We start from the raw sequence: 24,414 nt of genomic DNA on the forward strand, positions 1-24,414 counted from the left end.
TTGAATCATAAAGAAAGTGATGTGCGTTTCAGGAAGCATGTGTGTGTGTCCAGGGGAGCCAGGGGAGACGCTTCTGCCTGGACTAGTAATGGGCTCATTAGGGACTGATGGGATGCTAGAACAGAGCAGGCCAAACAACTGCTCATATGCTAACACATATGCTATGTATGCAGTATGCTAACTCATACGCTAACACATATGCAGTATGCTAACTCATACTGCTAACACATGCACTTAACGAAAGGAGCATCATACATTGCTGCTGCTTATACAGTTAAGATGATTTTTGTGAGTACAGTGAGTTTTCACTCAGTCCGGTTTATATAAATTAAATCTAGAAATTATGTTTTGGACTACAGCTGCAGGCCATATAGTGTAACTTCAACATCTTCTCCAGCTGAGTCTCTCCTGTTCTAAGCATGAGTCATCTCTGGTTGTGTGAAGGCTCATTTTCTGACAGAAAACAGCTGATGCTGCCAACCTCAGTAGCTTCAAGATTGCATTGGAGCTGGTGAAAAGGCAAAGTGTCTCTCATTTTTGTCCTGTTCCGTATATAGCCATTAACTGATGACAAGTGTTGATTTCTCATAGGTGTGAAGGTGGGATGAGAATGTTGCAGCTCAACAAATTTTGGGAGAATACAATAGGAGAGGCAATGGATTTTATGTTCATGTGTGGAGAGTTGCATTGTGAAGCTTGTAGCAGTCGGTCTTCTTGTCCTTTCAGATGCTTCAAACCCACCTTTTCTTTGTGTCCATAAGAAGAGTAGGTGTGGAAATGGGCAGAAAGAAAGAGAGACAGAGAGAGCAAGAGAGAGAGAGAGAGAGAGAGAGAGAGAGAGAGAGAGAGAGAGCACTACCTATAATATTAAGGTTATATAAATATCTAATAATTATTTTAATCCAAAAATACATCAAATAGAAAAAAAATAGAAAGAAATAAAACAAATTCAATTAATTACAATAGCAGGTACAGAACAAGCAGGGCCAATAACAGGGAATCCACAATGAATAAACATCCATCCAATTTACAATATACAATCAGAAACACCAAAATACAGATGCAGAATCAAAACAAAGAAGCAAGGAAAAGGCAAGACGAGAAAATCACTAGAAATGTTAAACGAACTGTAAGACTTTAAGTGTCAGCATATCCATGGGCTTTACTGTATGTAGAGGCAAAAATGAAATTGTTTCATGGACCACTTGGATGGTTCCCTGCCTGAACACCAGAGGAAATCTGGTAGGACGTTTTCTATATTATTGTTTGTGTTTCTTTGCCATGTGCTCTTGTTTACATTTGTGTCTTCACTTACTGTATGCTTGCCCAGCTCAACTCACTGTTCTGTTTCTCCGCCTTGTGCCCACCTATTCCCCTTCCCCATGTTATATATATATATATATATATATATATGTGTGTATATATATATATATATATATATATATATATATATATATATATATATATATATATATATATATATACATATATATAAAAATAACTTTTGTGCTGTGCTTGTCCTTCGCTGAGTCTTTGTTTTCCGTTTTCTCTTTTCCCTTTTCTGCATTCTCTTGCTTATTTAATGAATCTAAACAAGGTGAATAGAAAATAATTTTTCTGCTCATCTGCTCTCTGTTGTATCTTGGAAAAAGATCATTTATAAAGTTGCCCACGCTGCAAGTAATCCTGCAAACTGTCTGTTTTTCCCCAGCATAGTAAACATTCATGTACATACTGGAATATATTTTGTTGCTATTTAAGCCACAGAAAAAGAGACAGGTGATTATGACTTATGTCTTCTATAGGGGTGGTAGGGGTTGTCCTCATGATTAATTTCAGACCCAAATGCAGGGATAGCGAAAAGCATGATTTATTACATAAAACATAACACAAAAAAAAAACAGGAAAAACTAGGAGAAAGAAAAGAAAATCGAAACAGGCCAGAGACACAAAGACGTCACAAAGACGAGGATTCTGCGCCGCCTAAGGCAATGCTGCCGGAATAAAAATGGGAGACAATTAGACACATAAGGACCAGGTGTGCTGAGGCGGGAAGGCATTAAACAAAGGCGGGGTAGACACGTGAACACAAAACGTTATCAAAAAACACATGACACCAGCAAAAGTCTGGGCTAGATCCTGACTGCACCCCCCATTGTGGCGTGCCTCCTGACGCACCAATTGCGTATCATGCCAGGAAGTCCGGGGGAACCATGATCTAGATCCAGGAGGGGTGACATGTGTAGAGTAAAGCTTGTATGGTCCTACTCATGTCTTCAAGGAGCTATGCACGTTGGGCCAATCGCAAGCGCCGTCCTTCAGACCATTATCGCGACGGTCAGAGTCTTTGGCTATTCACTTAAAGTCTCCTGCAGGAAGCTTGCCCCATGCTTTGTCGGGCCATTTCCCATCTCCAAGGTTACTGTCAGGAATGGCTGGGACTATTGCCTGCCTGGACACTAGGGGGACATTCTGACAATCATGTTGTCTTGCACCTGTTGTTGAGTCCTTTTCTCTTGTTCCTTGGTTTGTTGTTTCTGTTTCTAGTGCTTCCAGCCTATTGTTCATTCATTCATTCATTCATTCATTCATTCATTTTCTGCCCTGCAATGGGTTGGCACTTGTTACTTCAAGCTACCTAGTGGTTTCTTCAAATCTTCAAATCACATGTTTTTAAAACTATTTAAACGCAACATAAATGGAACGTCATATACAACACTAACATGCTTCTAACAGTTATTTTTCAAAAAGGGAACATAGTGAGCATAGACACTGTTTAGTTTTGTACTGGCAGGATTTTGAAAGTGTAAGAGAGACAACCCTTAAAATGAACAACTCAGTGCCCTGACTACTGAACTAGGGAGCTGATTGATCCATGAACATGGTGCTCATGATTATGCCCTACTGTACATGGCCCAACAATCAAACGATACCTTTGTCCACAGGCTACATAAAAAAAGTAGAATAACTAAAAGGTAATGTAATATGCTGTTGAATTTCAGCTGGACAAACAGCTATCTAAAGTACCCAGATATTTTAACTTTAACAAACATGTCAAACTTGCAGTAAATAGCACATACAGTATGTCTACAATGATGATAATCTCTAATGATAAAATAATCTCTAACCTCTCATGTTAACATGTCTGCCAGCAGGGAATGCTTAAAGTTTGTTTGCTCTTCTGTATTAAACTGTATGTGTTGATAGACACGTTTTTGTAATACTGGGATTAATCTAATTGTTGATCCCATCACATCATCATTGCTTGAATGAGTATCTTGAAAAAGGACTCAAATTGATCTCAAATTCATGGGGAGCCTGTGCCTATCTCAGGCATCATTGGGCATCAAGGCAGGATACACCCTGGATGGAGTGCCAACCCATCGCAGGGCACACACACTCATTCACTCACACACTGCGGACAATTTTTCCAGAGATGCCAATCATGCATGTCTTTGGACCGGGGGAGGAAACCGGAGTACCTGGAGGAAACCCCCAAAGCACGGGGAGAACATGCAAACTCCACACACACAAGGCGGAGGCGGGAATCGAACCCCCAACCCTGGAGGTGTGAGGCGAACGTGCTAACCACTAAGCCACCGTGTCCCCCTCTTACTCTCAAATGTAAATAGTTATTTGGTTGATTATGTTTAGCCTTGTCAGGAAAGTTGTAGAATGTGAGACTTTGGAAAGGCTTTATGTGCAGGATTTTTATTCAATGTGGAACATAGTCCACAATCCAAAATCACAGTCAGAGCAAAGCAAGGCACAATCACATCAAAAGACAAACCCAAAAGAGTAAATGAGAGCACAAAGAAAAGTTCAAGGTAAATGAAGTATGGTAAATTACTCTGAATTTAGGTGCAGTGACTTATCCAAACAGGAAGTGGTGTGTAAGTGATTAGTGATCAGTGCAAAGGGCCTCTGCTGGTAAGGAGGAAACTGTCTGACCCGAAGTGATGAAAAGTTCTTGAGTAAGTGTGTGTTTGAGTCAATTGAGACAATTTAGCACAACAAAATGAATATATCTTGTAATTAATTCCTAATTTGGTCTCTCAACACTCTTCCACTCAATTCCTGTTGTGGTTCATGTAAAGTTCTCAGACTGAAGAGACAGTCATTTCTATCACAGTAGAAAGAGGAAACCCTGTTCCAGAGAACATCTATTGGACACAGAGATTCATGGTTGACTGAATGAGGGGACATTAGTCAGCCCTGAGAGGGTCACAGATAAATATATCTGCTTTGAAAGAGAAGGAGTAGAAGAAGTAGTGCAAGTTCCACATTTCCTAGTAACACTTCAAACATGAGTAATCGGCCTGTACCCTGAGGGACTTTGAAATTGTAACTTAATTATGACTCTGTATGCATTATTCAGTAACCTTTTTATAGCTCTCATGGCCTGCCAAGATTTTTGGGGTTGGATTAATTATGACTGTTTGAGGAGGAGTTTTTGCTCATCTCAAGAATTGTCTGTTGCATCTTTTTTGCATCAAAATCATTGTATGTTCTTTAAATCTTATCAGTAACCTTTGAATCAGTCATGCAGAATAAATTATCTTTCCAAGTGAATTTTGTTTTTTTATTTGCGGTGCCCTGAATATGTTTGTATCCTGAGATTAAACAGAAGGTGTCACAGCTTTCATCCACAGCTTCAGAGCCAGAACAGAGCTCTTCAGGGACTTCAGGGAGTCCTGGTAGTATGCAATGTGCAAGTACTGTATCTGTTTTCATTTTTATTTTCTATTTCAGGGATGTAATAGGGGAGCTTGAAAGCAGCAGTGAGTGCTGGATAGTCAGTTTATGGGTTTTCCTGAACTGAAATGTTTCTCTTTTGCACATATATCAGAAGTACATATAACCCCCAAAAAACTCAATTCTGTCAGTTCTTTTTATTGTGGAAAAATGGTTTAGTGTTGGTAGTTCTAACATCTTATTGATGAAAGAGGTCAGAGATAATGGTCAGACTGGTTTGAGCTAATAAGAAAGCTAGAGAAATAAATAATCACTCTTTACAGCTGTGTTGAGCAGAAAAGCACCTCAGAACACACATCATGTAAGACATTTAAGTGGATGAGCTATGACAACAGAAAAGGTTCTACTCCTATTAGCCAGGAGCAGGAATCTGAGGCTACCCTGGCACAGACTCACCCAAACTGGACTTGGTTTTGTCAGTAACGTGGGGATAAAATGGGCCCAAATGCAGGATAGCTTAAAATAAAATGGGGTTTGTTAACAAAAAAACACGAAACATGGACACCGACTCGAGACACGACAACAATAGACACCAGGACAAAACATAAAAAAAAAATACTAATAATAATCATGACACATGAGGGACAGGTGTGCAGAGACGGGGAGGAAAAGACAAGGGTGGGGCAGACACATGAACACAGAACGTAAACAAATGCACATGGCCAAAGTCCGGGCTGAGTCCTGACAGATTTGATGATTCTTAATTTCTGAGACATCTTGCAATGGCTGCTTTCAACATGATAATGTGCGTTTTCACAAAGTAAGTCATGTCAGGTTATCTCAAATTGGTTCCATGAACAATTCCGTCATGTCTACATACAGATCAGGATCTTCTGTTTTTGGGTACAGACATATATTTGAGTGCACACTCATATTCATATCCAAAAAATTGAATTCTCCACAATATCCTTCATTCCATTAGACATTCCATCTTTTTATTCCGATTAATTGATTTTGTGCATAATTTGTTGGCTAGATTAAAGATTTCATTATATCCCTGTATCAGACCTCTTACAGGGTGCATTACTGGGCTGGAAAATTCTACCCCTCTTAATGTAACTTGGATTTCCCTTGTTTGTATTGATTTTTCAAAGTTTTGCTGGGGAACTGCTGAAAGCTTGAAGAAGGAAAACCACTTTAAGCTCCTGAAAAATCAATATGTACTGAAAAATCGTCACAAAGGTCCTGGCCAACATAATAGCTATAATAATATAATAATGTAAATCACTCTTTTATACCTTTAGCGTTTTTGCCAAGTATCATATGCTTCATTTGTTTTTGGCCACAATGTGTCTACTTTATTTTATTTCAGTTATAGTTCATTTTTATATTGAATTATGAAACTTTCATAAAGCTAGGCTCACATACCTGAAGTGATTTACTCATCTCTACACTGTAAAATCAGGACATTTTCTAGCCTTTTAATTCATTATTCAGAAGCCATTAGCTGGACTTTCCTTGTTTAATGCTATGCTAATGTGGCCCATTAGCAGTTGATTGGATTCATTTTTAACACTGACAGTGTGTAAACAAAAACACACAGATCCCATGAATCTTTTCTTGAATTTACATTTTTCTTGAAAAGCTCAGACCTGCGCCCTCAGCTTTGAAAGTGACTTTGTTGGCATATCTGCATTTCATGAATTTAAAAGGACAACAAGAATCAGAGCTCTGTCATATAAGATAAAGTATTTCAAGAACAAAGTCACCATGCAGAATCTAGAGTTGAAGTAAAAACTGCTGTCTTCTGCTGTTCCTGTTGAACAGAGGGCCCTCAGCGCTGAAGCTTTCTTATCATTCAGAAAGGGTAAAGCGGATTACCATGTGATTTAAAATTTCATCAAAAGATTTGCAACCATCCATTGTTGTTAAAAAGCTGGGCTTTTGCTTGGTGTTGCACATACTCGTGCTGAGGTACACCTTTTACTTCATATTCTAAAAATAAAAGGTAATAATACAGTAAAAAACATATATGTATAGAAACTGATAATAGAGAATCATCACTCACTGAATCATAGGGTGCCTAAGAGTCCCAACCTTAATATAGTGTGCACCATTTCCTGGAATCATTACAGTAACTGCTGAATATCCTGAATTTTTGCACTTGTTTCTTATCTCATATTCAGTTGATTTGAATGACTCTATTTGACAGATTATGAAGAGAAAAATGTATTATAGAGTGAGAATGAACACAGAAATAGGTCTGCATTTCATGTCAGATGGGAATGGTAGAGGGAATCCTCTCTCGCTGCATTAAGCAGTAACACACTGCCTCACTGTGGCTGTGCAGGATATCATTAGTGCGAGACCTTATGAATGTTATTATGACTAATATAATTACAGTGAAAAGTGGCAATTCCGAAGTCAGTATAATGAGCTGAATATATATTAAAATGAAGTATTTGCTGATTTATTTGACCACAGCACTCTCTGGGGCAGAACATATCAAGGCAAAAAGCATACATAGCATACAGTAGTACAGCAAGTGTTATACTTTTCCATTTTATACACCTAGTATGCAATTGTTCATTTGCGCCACGAAAATATTTTACTCATCTACAATATTATCACCTACTCTTCAAGAGACAACACACATGCCACACACACAATATTTTTGTTTACAGTTTTTTTTCTTGTCTCAGATGTTCAGAGAAAAAAATATCCATTTCTGTGCTTTTGTTACTCAGTTATGTGATGAGGAGCAATAATAAATATCTTGTATGTTGTTTAAACAAATCACTAATATTAAGAACATACAGTATGTGATTTTGTAGCTTTTATAACGGCTCCAGTAAGTTCTTTGTCCTGGTCAGTTTTGTGGGGAATCCAAAGCTTGTCCTGGGAATAGAGGTTATGATTTAGGCGTTAATGCTGACTTGCATTTACATTCAGGCAAAAGGTCATACAAGAAAGGCAATAAACAAAGCAGACAAATCCAGGAAAACACAGTGAGAGAATCGAGAAACGAGAGAATAGCAGGCAGGTAACACACTTGAAAACTACACAAAACAAATGGCTTGGTATGAACACGAGTGAACAATATTTCACAGTGAGAGCAGCATGCATGGATCGGAACATTACACATAGTGATTAAGGCCATTTTTATGCACCATTTTTGTAAGGTTGGAGGAAAGTGGAGAACCAGGTGGTAACCATGTGGACACAGATAGAACTGTAAATCTCTGCACATAGTTCATGATTTATTGTAAGGCAGCCACTGCACCATGCAGAGCAGGTTGAGTTGAGTTTTTTTTTGATGTTCTCTTTGAGTCTGCATGCATTTTGTACAGATCTTCTAGTTTCCTTCCACCTCCCAAATACCCAGTGATATTACATTAAAATTGCCTCAGGTGTGAATGAGTGTGTATGTTCTGTCATGGGCAGGAATGGGCAGGCATGTGGTCCAGTGTGTATATCTGTTCTGTATATAACAGTGTTACTGGGATCAATGCTAAGTCCATCAGAACCCTGACTACTTACTGAATGAATACATAGAACAATAAAACATGTCAGTGTCAGTACTTGCTATTGCTAATGTGATCATTAGAAAAGAGAGCGCTGAATAACTAGCTTCTGTGTTTGTAACTGAACTTCCCTTATACTACTCATGATTGTTTAAGTGTCTGAGATCAGAGGTCTCATGGGGCACAGTAAAACTTAAGATCTACAGCCTCTGTTTAGGAATTCAATTCCTGTACCATGCGAGTGGACCTTAATTTCATGCTTTGCAGCCTGCTGGATGGACAATGCACTCTGCTGGTTATATAGACCCATAAAAAGTGAAACTCTGTGACTGTCCACTCATGTGTGCTTCAGTCTGGGAGGAAAAGAAGAAATAGCCCCACTGGGATGAATCATCAACGTTACTATGGATTTTTAATAGCTTTGTTTAGTGTCTTGCTTCACACCATCGTTCAGTAAGTTTGAAAGAACTGTCTATAATCTGATTTCCTGGTGGTTGCCTTTATCACAGTTTACAATCCCATTAATCATCATAATGTTAAAGCTGTGGCCTCATAGTTAATTTATTTTCTGTAATTGCAATCCTGTTCCACTGGTTTGCTGTCAGCTTTTCCTGCTGATAGCTGTCAAGTATATTGAGAAGTGATACGTATCACATCCCTGTGCCCGTCTTCCACTGCTGATCTATAATAATGCTGCAAGGTCATTAGGTCATTTTGTGATCAGGTTTATTTTACCTCCTCCTGGTGCTTTTGTGCTCAATGAGCTAGAAATTGTGTGTTTCGAATCCCAGGACCCCCAGATAACCCCTAAATACAACCCTTAAATTTTATTTATTTTAAATAACTTGGTGGCTCACAAAATAATAGAGTTATCAGAACTTTTGCAGCCAGGAAAGCTTTATTTTATGAACAATTCAGATATAAATGCTTTTCCACTCCAATTGAACACCAGTTGAATATATTCACCAATTTAATTTAAAGGCCTATTAGCATTAAACCTATTCAATTCAGCTAACCACTAAAACAGGCTAATGACTATAAAGAAATAAGAAATACAACTTCAAGTTTGGATATGAATTTCCACCACGAATGATCCACCATAATATGAAAATCACTGAACTGGACAGTGAAAAAAGGCACAGAAAAATGCTACACTTGTTCCTGCGATGGGCTTCAGGTTTCCCCACAGACCTGTGCAGGATATGTGGTACAGAAAATGGATGGATTACTTGAGCCCATCTCACAAAAACTGATAATACTGCAGTTTTGTGATTTTTGTAAATTAAAACATCAGCAAGCTTCATATGTAGCTGTTATTATAACCTAAATTTGTCTTTTTATCCTGATTGTAAAATTTCCATTGTCCAAACATCTCAATTCACCATAAATTCCCCATAAATTATATACTTTACATAGTGAATAGTGTTAAGCCTCACCAGATCTGTTTCATTTTTAATTCATCCGTTTGTATTTATTTGTCTCCACCACATAGCCTCCTGTGAGAAGCATTACTGTGGTTTGTTCCACACGATGCTGGTCTGGGACTCGGTATGTGCTCAGCACTCTGTGTGTGTGGTTAGATAAACTGTTGGGTAGATGAGAGGACGTGTTGATAAAGCTGTTTGACTAGATTAGGTACTGAGCTTTGCAGAGACACCTGGTAGTCATTTTATGAAGTTGCGATCATTATGCAAATCTTGCTGGTGTGCTTCCTACACTGTACTCTGAATGCCTGGGAGCGTCCCACACATTTTCATTTGTTCTTTCATTAACAAATTTGGTTGGAAATCAGAGAAATAACGATATTGTTCACTAACAAGTTTAAATCACAGTAGGATCGTTTGTAAGACTGTTTTATGCTTATTATTCTGCTTATAGAGGAGCTCAGTCTGGAATCGCTTGTCTTCTCTGAAATTACTTAAATTAGATATCTTACTATGACAGCATACAGCTGTTCTCTTATCGCATCACCAGCTTGCATAAATGTGTAAAAATGTGAAGCTTAATATGTGTTTTGCCTATGCTTTGTACTGTGTGCTTATCTACAGGTGAAGCACAAGCATAACATCATCAGTGCAGAGCAGTGGTACTGTTACAGGCACAGAGACTTGATACATATCACTTCTCAATATACTTGACAGCTATCAGCTGGATAAGCCCATGGAGGCAGTGGCACAAGATCACAAACAGAGAAATTAAATGAACTGTGCAGCCACAGCTTTGGTATTGAGATGATCAATGAGTGTAGACTGTGGTCAGGTAATCACCAGAAAATGGGATGAGAAAGAGTTGGGTTTCTTTAAAACTTATTGAATGGTAGGGTTAAAGCTTTTTTCTCTCCCACCAGCATGATTTAGAGGACACAAACACTGACCAGTGCTCTGACAAATCCATTAGCTACTGAAGGTTCAGGTGATTCATGAGTTGGAAGGATTGGTATGTGTGGTACCTGGGAAAACATTTCTCACTGCTTTCTACTGTATATCATTTTGAAAACTACAGACTTTCCTGACCTGAAATATGTTGAGTGGGCTAATTCCCACTGCAAGTCAGATCTCAACTATCAAACAGAGGGATCCCCCCAAGCTAACACCCCCCAACCCAGGCTAACACATCCTCCAACACACCTGAAATTAACCATATATGGGATAACAGTACAGGGACTCAGAACGCTTTTCTGTTGCATTATGTTTACAGACTGCATTGATTAATTAATGTCTGATTTGCTATGGCTCATAGCTATCCATCCATCCATCCATCCATCAATCCATCTTATACCGCTTATCCGGGGCCGGGTCGCGGGGGCAGCAGTCTGAGCAGGGACGCCCAGACTTCCCTCTCCCCAGACACTTCCTCCAGCTCCTCCGGGGGAATACCAAGGTGTTCCCAGGCCAGCCGAGAGACATAGTCCCTCCAGCATGTCCTAGGTCTTCCCCGGGGCCTCCTCCCGGTTGGACATGCCTGGAACACCTCCCCAGGGAGGTGTCCAGGAGGCATCCGGAACAGATGCCCGAGCCACCTTAGCTGACTCCTCTCGATGTGGAGGAGCAGCGGCTCTACTCTGAGCTCCTCCCGAGTGACCGAGCTCCTCCACTCCTCTCGATGTGGAGGAGCAGCGGCTCTACTCTGAGCTCCTCCCGAGTGACCGAGCTCCTCCACTCCTCTCGATGTGGAGGAGCAGCGGCTCTACTCTGAGCTCCTCCCGAGTGACCGAGCTCCTCGCCCTATCTCTAAGGGAGCGCCCAGCCACCCTGCGGAGGAAACTCATTTCGGCCGTCTGTATCCGGGATCTTGTCCTTTCGTTCATGACCCAAAGCTCATGACCACAGGTGAGGGTAGGAACGTAGATCGACTGGTAAATAGAGAGCTTCGCCTTGCAGCTCAGCTCTTTCTTCACCACAACAGACCGGTATATCGACCGCATCACTGCAGAAGATACACCGATCCGCCTGTTGATCTCCCGCTCCATCCTTCCCTCGTGAACAAGACCCCAAGATACTTAAACTCCTCCACTTGAGGCAGGAGCTTTCCACCAACCTGAAGGGGGCAAGCCACCCTTTTCCGGCTGAGAACCATTTCCTCGGACTTGGAGCTGCTGATTCTCATCCCCGCCGCTTCACACTCGGCTGCAAACTGTCCCAGTGCACGCTGAAGGTCCTGATTTGAAGAAGCCAACAGGACAACATCATCTGCAAAAAGCATAGACGAAATCCCGTGGTCCCCATGTTCCCGTGGACAAAGGGTAGCCCTGCCGGAGTCCAACATGCACCAGGAACAAGTCTGACTTACTGCCGGCAATGCGAACCAAACTAATGCTCCGCTCATATAGGGACAGGACAGCCCTTAGCAGAGGGCCCCGGACCCCATACTCCCAGAGCACTCCCGACAGATCACCACGAGGGACACAGTCGAATGCCTTCTCCAGATCCACAAAGCACATGTGGACTGGTTGGGCAAACTCCCATGAACCCTCCAGCAACCTGGTGAGGGTATAGAGATATATATATATAGTGAGGTCCAGTGTTCCACGACCGGGACGAAACCCGCATTGTTCCTCCTGAATCCGAGGTTCGACTATCGGCTGAATTCTCATCTCCAGTACCCTGGCATAGACTTTTCCGGGGAGGCTGAGGAGTGTGATCCCCCTATAGTTGGAACACACCCTCCGGTCCCCCTTCTTAAACAGAGGGACCACCACCCCAGTCTGCCAGTCCAGAGGCACTGTTCCCAGCCGCCACGAGATGTTGCAGAGGCGTGTCAACCAAGACAGCCCCACAACATCCAGAGATTTGAGGTACTCAGGGTGGATCTCCTCCACCCCCGGTGCCTTGCCACTGAGGAGCTTCTCAACCACCTCAGTGACCTCAGCTTGGGGGATCGACGAGTCCTCAAATGAGCCCTCTGCCTCTGCTTCCTCAGTGGAAGACATGTCGGTGAGGTTGAGGAGATCCTCGAAGTACTCCTTCCACCGTCCAAGAATGTCCCCAGTCGAAGTCAGCAGATTCCCACTCCCACTATAAACAGTGTGAGCAGGGCACTGCTTCCCCCTCCTGAGGCGCTGGACAGTTTGCCAGAATTTCTTCGAGGCCAACCGATAGTCCTTCTCCATGGCCTCACCGAACTCCTCCCAGACCAGAGTTTTTGCCTCTGCAACCACCCGGGCTGAAGCTTGCTTGACCCTCCGGTACCTATCAGCTGCCTCCGGAGTCCCCTGAGCCAACCAGGCTCGATAGGACTCCTTTTTCAGCTTGACGGCATCCCTTACTTCCGGGATCCACCACCGGGTTCGGGGATTGCCGCCACAACAGGCACCGGAGACCTTATGGCCACAGCTACGTGCGGTCGCGTCGACAATGGAGGTGGAGAACATGGTCCACTCAGACTCAATGTCTCCAACCTCGCTCGGGATCTGGTTGGAGCTGTGCCGGAGGTGGGAGTTGAAGATCTCTCTCACCGGAGACTCTGCCAAACGTTCCCAGCGGACCCTCACAGTACGTTTGGGTCTGCCAAGTCTGTCCAAGTTCCTCCCCGGCCATCGGATCCAACTCACCACCAGGTGGTGATCAGTTGACAGCTCCGCCCCTCTCTTTACCCGAGTGTCCAAGACATACGGCCGGAGGTCAGATGAAACAACCACAAAGTCGATCATCGAACTTCCGACCTAGGGTGTCCTGATGCCATGTGTACTGATGGACACCCATATGCTTGAACATGGTGTTCGTTATGGACAAACTGTGACTAGCACAGAAGTCCAATAACAGAACACCACTCGGGTTCAGGTCGGGGGGGCCATTCCTCCCAATCACGCCCCTCCAGGTGTCACTGTCGCTGCCCACGTGAGCGTTGAAGTCCCCCAGTAGAACGACGGAGTCCCCGGTCGGAGCACTTTCCAGCTCCCCTCCCAGAGACGCCATGAAGGTCGGGTACTCTACACTGCCATTTGGCCCGTAAGCACAAATAACAGTGAGAGACCTCTCCCCGACCCGAAGGCGCAGGGAAACGACCCTCTCGTTCACGGGGTGAACTCCAACACATGGCTGCTGAGCTGGGGGGCTATGAGCAAGCCCACACCAGCCCGCCGCCACTCACCACGGGCAACTCCAGAGTAGTAGAGAGCCTCTCTCGAGGAGTTGGGTTCCAGAGCCCAAGCTGTGCGTGGAGGCCAGCCCAACTATATCTAGTCGGTATCTCTCAACCTCCCGCACCAGCTCAGGCTCCTCCCCCCCAGCGAGGTGACATTCCATGTCCCTAGAGCCAGATTTCGTGTCCGGGGATTGGGTCGCCAAGGCTCCCGCCTTCGACTGCCACCCAATCCACATTGCACCAGCCCCTTACGGTTTCTCCTGTAGGTGGTGGGCCCACAGGAGATCGGTCCCACGTCGCTCCTTCGGGCTGAGCCCGGCCGGGCCCCGTGGGGTAAGACCCGGCCACCAGGCGCTCGCATGCGAGCCCCAACCCCGGGCCTGGCTCCAGGGTGGGGCCCCAGTTGCGCCATACCGGGCGACGTCACGGACCTTGCTTTAACTTTCTTCATAAGGGGTTTTGAACCGCTCTTTGTCTGGCCCGTCACCCAGGACCTGTTTGCCTTGGGAGACCCTACCAAGGGCAGAAAGCCCCATGACAACATAGCTCCTAGGATCATTCAGGCACGCAAACCCCTCCACCACAATAAGGTGGCGGTTCAAGGAGGGGCATAGCTATCCAAAAATAATAATAATCAAATTGTTTTAGGAAATGGCCAGTGAGGGTTCTGAAAACTGGTGGCTAGTTAGTTAAGGCTTTCCACTACTGGATAGAAGGTTGTGTGTTCAAATACCAACAATGGAAAATTCATATTAACTTCCTATATTAAGTTCCCTCCCTTTGTAACCTTATTCATTTTGTATTAGCATAATGAGCAAATGTACATCTTGTTATTGACAGACTACATTCAATACACTGGCTTCTTATGTGATACAATCTTTACAATCTCAAGATTTACCCTAAAGCCTGAATCTCTCTCTCTCTCTCTCTCTCTCTCTCTCTCTCTCTCACACTCACACACACGCACACAAACACACACATACACACAGACGCATGTATTACTGGCCTCTACTGTATATCTGTCAGCCTCTGGATGTTTCTGTGCTTGTATAACGTGATTCTAGAAATAGAAGACAATTACCTCGTTCAAACAGTGACTTTCTCAGTAGTAAAATCTGTTGATGTGTAATCTCTGTCAGGAATATGTAGGATTTACTGCTGAGAATTTAAAGGATGAGATGTATTAGCTCATTATACAGGCTGCAGTGAGGATTGGTTCAGCTGCATATTTGGAGCAGTCGGTTTATCTGCCCATAAGGGAAATTCTGTTTAAAAATGAAAACACAAGGGATTGTGTCTGGTTGTTTGCTCAAAAACCTTGAAATACTTATTTTTATCACAGCCTTCTGATCTGGATATGGCAGGATGTTTTTTGGGCTTGTGATAAAACCCCTGATGAATCTGCTAAATCTACAGAGAAACAAATGGTTCTGCATGGATTAAGTAGTTTGATAAGGACAAAGTGGGAACTCTGCAGTTGAGAAGCTGACGAAATAACTGATGCAGATTTACTGCTTGTTCACAAGCTGCTGTGGAGCAGAAGTGCCATCTAGTGCCAATCTAAAATATTACTGTTACTAGTAGTAATATTACCTAAAGAACTAATAATATTTCATTTACAGCAAATCTTCTTAAAACCTAAACCCTGTCTTAGAGCAGCACACAAAATGCAGGCACCAAGCATTAATGAGACTACAGCTTGAATCACGAGACCAAAACCGAACTTTTTAGCCATGCACACTATTTCCATGTTATAATCATGACATGAGGATTTCCACTACCTTCTAGGATTGAATAGACCCAAAAACTTGCTCCCACCAGGAGGTTATATCTCCTTTATAGATGGATTTTTTTGATCAAGATAATAACCCTAGATGTGCATACAAATCAACACAGAAATGACATAAAAACAAAGCTTAGAATTTAAAGGAGTCTAAAAGGTTCTGGATGGTCGATTGTACCAGGACCCATATATCTTGTATTACATAGTGTGTCCATCCTTATTACACAGGAAAAAGAGAATCCAGAAGCCAGCATTGTTGCAGAACATGTTGCTTGTGCCAAAAAAAAAATACTCATCGTATTTGTAAGTTATTACATACAGTTATTATTTTATTACTTGCTGCATGTTTATTTACATGAGTAAATAAGTGCCAGTGGTGCTACAAGGGATTATTCTTAGATAACAAATGAATGCATGAGTTACATGTTATTACAAAACACATATCTTTATAAAGTGAGTAAAAGAATATTTGATATATTTATATATACTGTATACAGTATACTGCATACACACAGTATAAGGTTGGTCAAGCACAACATTAAAACCACTGAGAGGTCATGTGAAGAACATGGTTGTGGTACATTAGGTAAATTAGGTAAATAGGTAATAGGTAAATTAGGCTTATACATAACTATAAATTATAAGGATACATTATGTGTTTGAATCTGAGAGACTTTGACAACGGCTAGATTGTGCTGGTTAGATGACTGGGTCAGAGCATCTAGTCAGATCTGATCATCTGAGCATCTGTGGGATGTACTAAACAAATAAAAAAATCTGTCCTTGGACGCCTCATCTCACAACTTTCAGCACAGGATCTGCTGCTAATATTCTGGTGTTCAGAGGTCCTGTGGAGTTCATGCCTCGAAGAGTCAGAGCTGTTTTGACAGCACGGGATGTTGTGATGTTCTGGCTGATTGATCTATGCACTACATACAAATATGTATGTTATTATTGAATGTGTTCTACTTATTACACACTAAGGTTTAGAGATATATTTATGTAGATTTGGTGGAAAAAAGTTAAATGTTAAAGTACAGTGTAAAAGTAATTTTAATCTAGTTTTTGTTTGAACTAAGATTCATTTCCTGAGTCTAAAATTTAATTTGCCATATCTTAATCATGGACTAATCAGACCTCACACACCATGTCACATGACCTAAATACCTCCAAGGAATTGTCCTGTGTGACCTTCCAAGATCACAAAAACAAAACGAAAATAAGGGGTATAAATTCATGCAAATGTTATATACAGAAATTTTGCATGCAATTGCTTAAGTTCGTTAAGTTCATTAAGATTGAAGTGAGTCCTTGAAAACTGGTGTCTGTTAGATTGCTATTTATGATGAACATATCAGCTCGACGTCAAAGACCTTCATGAGAAGGAAATATAAAGGATCATATCAGTATCAGTGGACAACTGTAAACAGGCCACAATGACTCATGCTACCTCTGACAGTACTGTGGTCTCTGAGCTGATGAAAACCTCACTCTTACTGTGTTTTATTTTAGGCACCAGTGACCCTTATGTGAAGTTTAAGATCGCAGGGAAGGAGGTTTTCCGCAGCAAGACCATTTATAAGAACCTGAACCCGGTATGGGATGAGAAAGTGACCCTGCTGGTGGACAGTATAAGAGAACCTCTCTATGTTAAGGTAAGCTGTGAGCAGAAATGAGTCACTGATATGATGTGTTGGAGGAAGCGGGTCCTTATAGATGCTTTTCCGGGGTTTTATCTGTTTACAATATGACACTTTGAGTGCTGCTTTAACATGAATGCAGTGGAGCTGTTTCAATGTAAAACATTGTTTTTTTTTAGTTTAAGCATTTTGCTTAGTGTTCTGATGATAGACACATATATTTGCGTTTCAGTGAAAGCAAAACATTTTGCCAAAGTAACCAAAATTTAATGAATCCAATCAAGTTCACTTGATTGATATGATGTTTTCTTAAATGATTATTCTATATTAGATAGCATTTTTTACTGTAAACTTTATAGATAATATCTGTGGCAGAAATATTCTCAGTAATTCATATTTCTTGTTTTCTAACAGTCTCTCTCTCTCTCTCTCTCTCTTTCTTTCTTTCTCTCTCCCCCTCTGTATCTCATCCTCTGTCTCTCCACTACAGGTCTTTGATTATGACTTTGGCCTGCAGGATGACTTCATGGGCTCTGCATATCTTTACTTGGAGTCCCTGGAACAACATAGGTCCTAGACCAGTCTTGTAACAGTCTATAGCTAATGTTCTTATACTTCTGCTTTCCAATTGACACATCTAGTGTTTCTTTGTGATTGTACAACTGTCAAAGGAATTCACTGGTTTTCAACTGGAATAAATGCTTAATTAACAAATCAATCAAAACCAAGATTTAAAAAAAAAACCTCAATATATAAGACATAGTAAGCAGAGGAGTCCTTAAAATAACAGATAATGTGAAAATCATGTGTGCATGTAAAAACCACTATATTCAGGACAGTATTACAGTGGATCTGGAGGCTATCCTGGGATTACTGGGTTTGAGACTGAAATACACTCTGGATGAGATGGCAGTCTATTGCAGAGCAGCCAATTTACACCTAGGGGCAATTTAGAGAAGCCAGTCCACACACTGGCATGTTTTTGGGAGATGAGAGGAAATCAGAGAACCCAAAGATCCCCCATAGGCACATGGAGAACATTTAAAACGCCAATCAGTAATCCACACTGTGTATGTGGCAGCATTCACCTGCTGCCCCGCTGTACTACCCTGAATTACCCCTACATTCAGATGTGCTTTATAACATAAGCATAAATAAGGTACTTGTGGGCAGGAGCTTTGAAGCTGATTTATCATTTGCGCTCCTTCATTCCTTCCCTGTGTTCAGATCTGTGCTGATTTCTACAGAGCTTTACTGAATAAAGGCCAGTATGTGTACATTCTGTGTGACCAGTGTTTTTTCACTTCTCCTTTAGGACCCTGGATGTGACCCTTGACCTGAAGGATCCCCACTATCCCGAACATGATCTGGGCTCTCTGGAACTGGCGGTCAATCTCACTCCTAAGGAAGGGGACTTCAGGGATTCTGTGAGTGTTTCCCTCTATCTTCATATTATTCATTTTCCCCCTTTTTTCCTTGATGGCTAAATATTCCAGACACGTGTTGTTTCTGAGGCTGTGAGGATTAAAGCTCTACATTTTATCTGTAGCTGTTATTTTGGACGATTTGGACATTTGTGTTAATAGATAACAGTATTAAGGGGTTAATCTTTTAGCAGGCTTTAAAGTTATCCTCTAACCCATATGTGGATGTATGTCAGTATCCAAAGCTTGATTTGGGGTGGATAGACAGATCTTTAGCCTGCTTATCATTAAAATTGATTTTTATCATGACCTTCTGTGGAAAAAAATGTATATTTCATGTCTTGCACTCTCACCTCTCAATCTCTTTGGAAGGACATGACAAATAGACTTAGTGGGCTAGCTGATGTAAAATAATCCACGTTTCATCTCAAGCCAAGAAATATATTACTGGAGAAAGAAAATGCACTCATAAAAAAAGGAGCTAGAATTTGGCTGGCAGCACTTCCTCTCTCGAGGAGAGAAATGTGTTCAGCGCTGACTGGTCCAGCCTAATTGCATTTAGTCTCCAGATTTACCTAGAGTTCTGTGTAAAGATTTAGATCTCATTTTGTATGTCTAATTTTTCCACCCCTACATGTGTAATAGAGATGGAGGAAGCTCACAGGAGAAATATACCCTGCTTTGTATAATTGTCTTTATAATTCTGTAAATGTTAGGACTGATTGCATTGGGATTCCGAAGCTAAGCATTAGGATGAATTAGAGACAGATTTTTATGTTATGTGTATGAATCGAGCTGAAGATTGTTGATGTGTCTGTGATGTCTAACCGCTGCTGTTCCCAGCTTCCCCTGGCTGCTCCTCCTCCTCCAATCATCAATTAGCAGGTTCTCATTCAGCAACTGTAATCCGGGGCTTTGCTAAGAAGAGCTTAAGACATCTCTGTGATACCTTTGCTAATTCTGAATAAACGCCACACTTTCAGCTAGATTATTGGCTACTGAAAAAAAACACAATAGTGGACATTCCAGTGCATTACGTGTATATCATAGGACAGTTTATTAGGAACACTAATGTAGATATACAATCAGTCAATTATGCAGCATCAGCATAATTCAAATAATCATGCAGATACAGGTCAAGAGCTTCAGTTAAATTCACATCTAATACAAAAACTTGCTGATCTCCTAGAATGTCCACACAGTGTCTATAGTTCTGCAGGTGGAAATACCTTGATGATGAAAATGGATCAAGCTGACATGAAGTCTATAGTAACCTTGAGCAACACAGCAAACCTTGAGGCAGATTAGCAACAGAATGCAGATGCATTTCTGCGCACCACAGATGTAAGCATTAATCGTTAAGGTTATTAGTTACAAGTAAACTGGTTGCTGTCAGAGAAGAAATCTGAATTACACTGTGGTTTGCAGAATCTTACCTCTGATGGTGCCAGTATCACCTTTCTAGGTGAAGGTATCACCTAGAAAAAGCTGCAACCACTAAAAAAACAAAAAAGAGAAAATTAAACAGACAGTTAGCAAAGGTTTATGTGGGTCCTGGTTTGCTAGTGAAAAAAAAAACACTAGCGCAAAACACAAAGACATTAGCATGAGGATTAGTATAAAAAGTCAACAACAGTCTTTTGACAGCCCAGGAACCTAATAAATCTGAAGCGCTCTCACATTATTTCTATTACAGGATGTCATAATGCTCTCAAAACAGAGCTTCCTCATTTCACTGTACTCCTTTAAAGCTTAACTAACCTCACATTTTTAGCTCTAACAAGCTCATCACACTGGGGGTGGTGATAGTGGCAATGTAACTGCTTTGTCTCATTTACAGACCATGCTTTTGAGAAGGAGCTGGAAAAGATCCAGTAAGGTAATAACAGCATGACACAGCTTGTACCGAAGTCCTTCCTTCCCTGAGCTCTGCAGCTCTCTGCCTCTGACTGAATGGCGTCTGCACCTTCTTCCTCCTCCTCCACCAGTCAGCCCTAATCACTTTAATTTCCATGTTGCGCTCTTTATTTTCTACAGCTTGCAATATACAGCTTTTTTTTATAGCGCCACCTGGTGGATGCATTTGAGAGTGCAGTAGAGATTTGTCTAAAGTCTAGGTCCTGCTGTCAGTTGATTGTCCTGGACATGTGCTTTATCTAACACTTTAGATTCACCTTATCAGCTAACAGATAGACCATAGGCTGTTTTTAAGTTCTTATGTTAGTAAAGGATTTATGGATTAATAGGCTATGATAAATATTATATTAAATATTTGCTTAAAAATGACCATTAAGATGGACTTTTTTCTTTTTTTTTATTTCCAGATCATTTGGTATCATTTTGTTGCAAAGCTAAGTTGTTTTTTCTTGAAGATGATGGTGTGTGTTGAAATACAATGTATAGTATATGTTGTTATTAATGCACATTTATTTGCACTATCGAAAGAAGACAAGTGCACGTGCAGTAGCAGTGACTTTGAAAGGATTTGGACTTCGGTTTCTTTGGCAAGAGAAGCATTTGTTGATAATATTTGTGTAATATTTAAATATTTATTATTAAACTTTCTCCTGTTATGGTTTGTGTAAAATATTTATCTAAATTGTGAATTTCTATTTTAAAATCTTGCCAAAAAAAACCACAAATCTTGTAGAACTAATTAAAAAAAACAGGAAAATGAGCATTCACCACAATCAGGTTTAAAGAGAGTAGGAGAGGTAATAATATCAGCAGCTGTGTGGTCAGGGACTGTGGGAACATTCAGCTGAATGGTGGAATTTTTAAAAGTGATTCTGTGATACTTGGTAAACTAAGAAAAAAAAAAACATGACAGCACATTTTTGTATGAGAAATCTGTTGTGTAATGTTCATATTCTGACCATTTCTTTGTTGAGAAGGAGAGCGCAGCAGAACCACAGTAAAATTGATAAATTAATAAAAAGTGTTTTAAGCACTTTATAGTGATCTATTTATTTATAATTAAAAACTTTTATTATTATCCTCACCATTAACGTGTCTTGTGCAGTGTCAGATTTGACATTTTGTTTTAGGTCAGAATTTTTCTGTGAGACCTCTCAGAATAATTATTCACTCAATAAACTGATTTTATTGAATAGATATTTACTTAATGTTAGCCAAATTGGCCATACAGGAAAATTATTTATTTCACACTACTGAATATTGAAAGTGAGGGAACCTGTGTGAGGATAGAGCTCATGAGATGAGGGAATGAGGTGAGGCTTTTAGGGACTGTCTGTTAATATTGGAGTGGAGTGGAGATCAGATGTCTCTCGGCTCAGGCCTAGCTTTACCCGGGGACTAAAAAGCTGCTCTTTGGTGTGTTTTGATAACTGATTAACATTTGCTTGCATTATCAACGTTTTGTGGTTCAAAAGTCTGGCAGGTCTGGTAGTAAAATAAAACCACTGATAAGCGTCACTAGGTATCATGGTAATATAATCTCATAATAATGGAAAACAATATTGTTTAATCACACAAGCCTAGTTTACACTCATTCAGTATACTGTTACAGATCCAAGATATAGGGTCTCTCTCTCTTTTTGTATACGGTATCTCACAGAAGTGAGTACACCCCTCACATTTTTGTAAATATTTTATTATATCTTTTCACAGCTTGTATAAAAGTATAAATTTGCTGTCCACTCAAAATAACTCAACACACAGCCATTAATGTCTAAACTGCTGGCCACAAGGTGAGGACACCCCTAAGTGAAAATGTCCAGTTTGGGCCCAAAGTGTCAATATTTTGTGTGGCCACCATTATTTTCCAGCACTGCCTTAACCCTCTTGAGCATGGAGTTCACCAGAGCATCACAGGTTGCCACTGGAGTCCTCTTCCACTCCTCCATGACAACATCACGGAGCTGGTGGATGTTAGAGACCTTGTGCAGTGGTCATCTTGGAGGTGTGTTCCCGGTCGTTATCATGTTGGAATACTGCCCTAAGGCCCAGTCTCTGAAGAGAGGCGATCATGCTCTGCTTCAGTATGTCACAGTACATGTTTTCATTCATGGTTCCCTCAATGAACTGTAGCTCCCCAGAGCCAGCAGCACTCATGCAGCCCCAGACCATGACACTCCCACCACCATGCTTGACTGTAGGCAAGACACACTTGCCGTTGTACTCCTCATCTGGTTGCCATCACACACGCTTGACACAATCTGAACCAAATAAGTTTATCTTGGTCTCATCAGACCACGGGACATGGTTCCAGTAATCCATGTGTACCACCAGGCCACTCCTTCAAAATTAGTTGAAAGAGAAACATTTCAAGTCACTCAAGGTACAAAAATTTATTACAAAAATAGGACATCAAAGGATATACACAAAACAGACATAAAATGATTTATGTAAATAACTCAGCTCTCCAAGATGTTAATAGCCAACTCACACTTTTACTATATTAGCTAGTTTCCTGGCATGTGGCAGGCCCTTAAAGCATAAGGAAACATCTCCCTGATAATTCACACTGGAAAGCAAAAACACCACAATTCAAATAAAACTAAACACAACTCAAAACATAAACCCTCACTCATAACCACATCAAGAAAACATGGCAAACATAGATCCCATACACAGAAAGGCCCGCACACATACAGAAAGCAAGCACTAAAAATCAAGCTGGCGACATAAGGCTGGGAAGGTGTTATAAAAAAAAGAAATGCAAAAACAAAACCCCAGCCAACCGGACTCGTACACAAACAATCCACAAAATACACGTGCTGCCACCATGCAGCACACACCTCTGAGACCGGCCAGCCAGGGAACCAAACAAAAACAACACAGGAGAAACAGCAATTGACTTAAATCTAAAACAGAAGAAAACAAAATTAACAATACATCCTATATTTTATTAAAGCACTAAACATTTAAAACCCTGGTTACCAACTGCACAATCTCAATTTAATTAATATATGAAACACATTTACCTTCTTTAGCAGATAGCAGATATACAGTAACCATCAGTCAATGATTGAGCATTTATTCACATCTGAATAAAACACATTACCAGAGAAAATTACAATTAAAACATTATCCCATCTTAATTAAATTAAACAAAGCCCATATATTTACCTATACCAGCAACTGTCAACATACACAGTCAGCATTACTTAATTCATCTGCATCTAGGTAAACAAAAACACAATTTGCCCATAACATCAAAATAAATATCCATGAATAAACAAATCAAACAATATAAGAATAACCAGTCAGCCTACCTCATCTGGGGCAAATTCAGACACAACCAAACAAGGCAGCATTATATCCCATGTGCTTTTAAAACAAGGCCCAAATCTCGAAGCCTCTTCCCAGTACCTGCTTAAAAAGTCTTGGAATAATTAGTCTACCTCACCCCCCCTACTGGTAAGCACTTGCCTGCGACCCGACGATAAAAATAAATTCACAAAATACCAAATTCATTCACTAACTGCTGCTACTGCCACAGTTCTTGGTAGTCTATAAGGGTTTGAATGCTGACCTGCTGTACTTCTCTTAGGACGCCCCAAGCTCAACGGCTGCTCCTCTGAGACAAGAGAACACTCTGAGCGGTCCTCGCTAACAACACTTAAAGGAACTAAATCACAATCATTATGCAATACCACAACCAATGCAGAATCACCATCTGAGGCAGAATCCCCCTCCGAAGCAGAGTCAGTATCAGCCCCTTCGTTGGAATTAGACACTCCACTAAGAACAGGAGGGCCCACATCTTCAACTACGGGTTCATAAAATGCCTTGCGCATTTC

At 41.0% G+C, this 24,414-nt stretch overlaps 1 protein-coding gene across 5 annotated transcripts in view; it reads left to right on the forward strand.

Moving 5' to 3' along the window:
• Nucleotides 1–24,414, forward strand: part of mctp1a (multiple C2 domains, transmembrane 1a) — a 158,702-nt gene that overhangs the window by 63,866 nt on the left and 70,422 nt on the right. For 4 of the 5 annotated variants that reach the window (XM_060882710.1, XM_060882706.1, XM_060882709.1 and 1 more), the window contains 4 exons: nt 17,098–17,240; nt 17,716–17,795; nt 18,541–18,652; nt 20,490–20,528. In XM_060882710.1, the coding sequence (XP_060738693.1) occupies nt 17,098–17,240; nt 17,716–17,795; nt 18,541–18,652; nt 20,490–20,528 (374 nt within the window). The remainder of the gene's footprint in view (nt 1–17,097; nt 17,241–17,715; nt 17,796–18,540; nt 18,653–20,489; nt 20,529–24,414) is intronic. The other variant, XM_060882707.1, reaches the window with a different exon arrangement.

The sequence above is a fragment of the Tachysurus vachellii genome, chromosome 12, assembly GCF_030014155.1.
Source record: "Tachysurus vachellii isolate PV-2020 chromosome 12, HZAU_Pvac_v1, whole genome shotgun sequence".
In the NCBI taxonomy this organism is placed as follows: Eukaryota; Metazoa; Chordata; class Actinopteri; order Siluriformes; family Bagridae; genus Tachysurus; species Tachysurus vachellii.